General features: G+C 32.8%; 1 protein-coding gene across 3 annotated transcripts in view; it reads right to left on the bottom strand.

Moving 5' to 3' along the window:
* Positions 1 to 5,150, bottom strand: part of RARB (retinoic acid receptor beta) — a 248,910-nt gene that overhangs the window by 52,484 nt on the left and 191,276 nt on the right. For all 3 annotated transcript variants that reach the window (XM_015811703.1, XM_015811702.1, XM_015811704.1), the window contains exon 3: positions 3,135 to 3,276. In XM_015811703.1, the coding sequence (XP_015667189.1) occupies positions 3,135 to 3,276 (142 nt within the window). The remainder of the gene's footprint in view (positions 1 to 3,134; positions 3,277 to 5,150) is intronic.

Here is a 5,150-nt window from a genome sequence, read left to right as displayed (position 1 = left end):
TGGCCTAGGGGGGGATTTTATAGGGATTTTAAAGGGATTTTATAATTTTTCTAATACAGGTTAATTAATATATATTTTAATTTGGCTTTTAGATATTTATTGTATAGCTCTGTTTTTATTTACCTGTAAGCCGCCCTGAGTCCCTCGGGAGAAGGGCGGGGTATAAATTAAAGTAATAAATAAATAAATAAATAAATAAATAAATGAGCAGGCATTTCATTTTCTATTTTAGTTGCCCACTACAATTAATTTTTCCACTGGGCTCTGACTAAGCTGTGTGAGTTTGTTTTCCTATATGGCTTTCTGAGTACCTTTTTTCTTTATGTGCAGCGAATGACACTTGTACTCATAACAAATCAAGCATCCCAGTTGCAGAAAGCATACACAATCCTCCAATAAGTGCACAAGATACAGATAAAAAAATCCCAAGCTTTTCAATAAGGAATAAAGTTGCTTTTAAAGAGAAAGTAGAGGTCAATGTAGGCATAATACTACAGGTAGTCCTTACAGAGTGATTGCCTCTTTTAGCAACTATTTGTAGGTAGGACAGTGATGAAAAGGTAATGTTCTTGCATTTATGGCTTCACATGTCTGTAAACCAAAGGAATGCTGAAGTAAGATTGTAAAATCATGAAGTTTCACTTACTGATTGCTTTGTTTAACAATCAAGTTGCCAGTCCAATGGTGGTGATTAATCAAGAACAGCATATATATTTAGCATTATATGAATGAACTACAGCAAGCCTTGGGTTTACAAAACTCTTTAATTTAACTCCGAGGTTACAAGGATATTAAGAGCATCACTTCCAGTTTTGTTCCCTAGATTACTTAATTTCATCTTCATAATAAAATGAACTGTAATTAGCAATCCAATAAAGGACAGAAATCTAAGTTGCTTGTACTCTTAATCTTGCTTTCACTAGAATCACCTATATTAAGTGTAACCCCATTTTAAACAGACATTTGAGTTTTCAGTCTACAGCCCTAATGCAGCCTGCAAAAAAGCACCATCTGGCCTGGAAGTCATTTAGGAACCTTAGGGGTAAGTGTACATTTTGAAATGTTTTAGCAAGTGTTTTCTTTTCTTTTTTTTAGAGATGTGTAATATTCTGCCTGCTTGTTTTTATTTTTCGAAGGAAAATTCTGTAGACATCCCTAGTTTTACTTCTGTGAAAATGGGCATTTTCACCAGAGCAGGTATGTGATTGGACAACTGCAGGCCTATCTTCTCCTGTTTCTTATGTGATTTATTTTTGTTAGTGATTTGCCTTCTCAGTTTTTCTCTGTGAAATGGATAATTTGCTATTGAAATTCATAGCTTAGGATATGAGACTGAAGTCAAAAACCCTTGATTCCCAAAATCCAAGAAAACGAATTCAATACAATGTTATGTAATACTACAGTTCACTGTGTTCAATGAAACTTCTTCTATGGTAAGCATGCATAATATTATGTCATTTATAGCCCTGTGTTGTATTTCTTCTAATAGCCAAATATTATGTTACTCTTATCTTACACAGACTTTCTTAAGTATAATATTATTATTCAGTTTTATGCTATTTTTTTTTATTCCCAGTGCAATTAACATCCACAATTCAAATTTCTGTTGCAATAGTCTTAAGAACCGAATAACTAGTTTATATGAGGAATTGCTAAACTCCTGCTCTAATAAACATTGTTTCATGTGGCAGGTGCAAGAAATATCTTATTTCACTCAGGGCATCTTACTTTTCACATTCCTTTTGTGGTTAATGCTTGTAAACACAAAACAGTTTGTTATCTGTTTTGCTTTCACATCTAAGCACTGAATATTAACTGACAAGTTCCATTGTAACTGAAGAAAGTTAGCTACTTAATTGAGTCTTCTGATATAAGTCACAGTTTGCTTATTTCTTATTCTCAGTGTAGAAAAATATAAGCTTAAGCGTAGGCAGTCAAAAGAATTAAAATGCAATTAATTACTTAATGTCCACTATCTGACCCACTAAAAGTAGAGAAGGTCAGGCACAGGACTGTTTTTGGAAATCCATAAATTGGGTAAATATTAGTTATTTGATAAATATATAAAACAAACAGAAAAAAAACCAAAATGTGGCACCATACTATCAATCTATTTTCCTAGCAACCATATCTCTCTCTATATTACTACAATACTAATTCAGACTAATCCTCCTTATTCTCACTGTCTTCTTCATGATTCTTTTCTACCATCCTTTTTACTCCAGGATTTCTGCAAGTCATTGAATAGGCTCAGTTCTCACAAGGCAGTTTTTCTTTTGTTTTAGGGTGTTGATTGTTACAAAGTTTTTTTTTCCTATTTCAACATACCTTAGGATTTACTCAGACATATTGAGTATTTTGATTCCATTGTGTTGACATGGGAATGTTGCATTTGCTATAAGAAAGATCCAGTTATCAATGTCTGTGTTTTTCTGTACTGCTGCAACTATCACGTAACTCTAATTCAGGGGGAAAAAATATATTGGATACATTTTCTTATCCTGCAACAACATCAAAGGCCACGTGGGTCACTATGTATATATTCACACACACCCTTGTTTGGCCATTTCTCCTGTATTCATTTTTAAACCTGATTATACTCACCATTCTTTTGCTAACAGTTTTTATTGTTACCTATTTTCATTTGCACATGTTTTGTTTTTACCTAAGAGATGCCTTTTACAGCTTCTCTTCCATTTTTACTGTTAATATATTCTAATTTCAAAAGTGATCTTAGCTTCTGGATTTTTTGCATGTGTATGTGCTTCTACTGTGTCATTTACTGCTTCATATGTAGTTCTTTGTTTTCTAACTTTCTCACCACTGTCTTTTCAAATATCTTTAAATACTTGTACATGATTTTTCTTCTAGACTGCGTATTATAAAGATCCTAGTAACAAAGTACTGAGTAGCAACTGAGAGGTGCTATGCACTGCAAGAATTCAAGTTATCCAAATTCTGTGCAAAAACTGCCAACAAAATGTACAGTAGATGACAGCTTTATGAAAAAAGAGACATTTGATGTTTTTACTCCAACATTTGATCTCAACTAGTCCAATTAAATAGCTAAATTCCCATGAATGTCACTATAATCTGAACAGAAAGATAAAGCAAATGATACCATTTCTACTTACATTCTTTGGACATTCCCACTTCAAAGCACTTCTGTAGTCTGCAATATTGGCAGCGATTCCTAGTGACTTTGTTAATAACACAGTTCTTATCTCGGTGACATGTATAAACCATGTTCTTTTGAATGCTCCGGCGGAAAAAACCCTACAATCGATCAAAAAATAAAAATGAGTGAAGTGAACATTATTATTGTCTTGTTCTGTGAAGTGACAGAAAGTGTCACATCATGATGCAATTTGATAACATTCGAGCTTTTAAAATATTCAACATTCAACAATAGAAAACTGTTTTTTTAAAATAAACAATAGCATCTAATATCTAAAACAGACTATCAGCAAACAAAGGATAATGTTTAGGAAATTGTCTTGTATCAACCTGGTGAAGGAAAAACTGAATGAAACAAAGCAAAACATTTTATATCCATTTATAACAATAAGTGAGGTACAAATGAATGGGTCAAGAGGAAAGAGAACTGGAGTAACTGGAGCTGAAGTAAGAAAGTTAAAAGTATAGAAGACCAAGCAGTATACGGACATAGCAGAACCAAAAACAGAAAGATATAGGGAGACACAGTTAATGTACATTCTGTGTTGGCGTATGTAGAATTTTTATTCTTTTTTTCAATCAGAAATTATTTTAAACAGATAAAACTAATGCAAGAACCTAATTTAAAAATGCATTTTAAAAAAGAAAATATTAAAACGTGTTTTAAAAAATCCCCCCAAAAGGGAAAAAAAGAGGGGGGTAGAAAAGAAAAAACAAAGAAACTCCCTCTTCAACAACTTTATGTAACTTTTAACAACTTATCACTGCATCTTAAAATGCAACCACAGTAGACAGAGTTTAACTTCCCAGTGTGTTGTATTCATTACTTCACAGTCCTTTTCTACACATTGCATATTTTTGTTCATTCCAACAATGAATGTCATGATAAGGAAATAATGCTATAATGGCTAGGATTCAGTAATATGCTGGGACAAAATTAAATTGTTGGACTGGACTAAGACCCAGGTAAAAGTTCATCTACAAACATGGAAACCTATCAGGTGAGTTAGTTGGTGCCAGACATTCTATTTTAGTCCAATGAATCTCATAGTGCTGTTATGAGGAAAATAGGTTAAGAGAATCCTATGTGTACCACCTGAGTACCTGAAAAAAGATAAGATAAATCTGACAAATGCATTTTAAAAAAATGGATTTCCTTAACTTTTTTTAAAAAAAAACCAACACTGCATCAAATAAGTATTTGTGTCATCCAAACAGTAAGATTATCCTTAATGCAGTGGACATCAATAGAATTATTAATTAATTAAATTTAATAATTAATTAATGAACAACTTTATACATAAAATCACAGTTTTGGTACTGGTCATTTCTCTGCTTATTGGAGGAATTTAAATTAAAATATCCCATGTCAAATATTCAAAGAAGTCTAGTCCTTACCTGCTTATCAGTTCAAACTTTAAACTGTACTTATCTCAATATTAGAGCAGAATCTGTCACTACTACCATACTTACAGTTAGTTAAAGTTGCTATCAGACTTTCTATAATAGTAGGCTAAATATACCTAACCCTTCACTCTGTCTTCATAGGACCTAATATGCAGATATAGTGAAACCGCAATGTAATATAATGGATTGAATTCTAAGATTTTTAGATTTTTAACCTGCAACTATCCATCAGTGAAATTAGAAAAAAAATACTTGATCACATTAGAAGATGGATCAGCCAGAATATGTTAGATTAGGGGTGTGAAACTGCTGGCCCATGGGCCGGATGCATCATAACGAAACTGCACCCACCCCATTGCCAGCAATGGCAAAAAAGTTGTGATATGTTGCGACACGTGATGTTGCGAGTTTGACACCCCTTGTGTTAGATAAAGGTCAAGCAACATAAAACATAATGAAGTATACATGGATTTTCAGATTTTTATTGACTTGGAAAATTACTGGTGAGTGTGTATATTAGGGTTACTTAAGGGTTGATACACATACACACGTGTGTATGTGTATAT

The sequence above is a fragment of the Protobothrops mucrosquamatus genome, unplaced genomic scaffold (genome assembly GCF_001527695.2).
Source record: "Protobothrops mucrosquamatus isolate PMUCROS unplaced genomic scaffold, P.Mucros_1.0 scaffold47, whole genome shotgun sequence".
Lineage (NCBI taxonomy): Eukaryota > Metazoa > Chordata > Lepidosauria > Squamata > Viperidae > Protobothrops > Protobothrops mucrosquamatus.
Note: the sequence above shows the minus strand (reverse complement) of the source record. Positions and strands in the feature narration are given on the sequence as shown.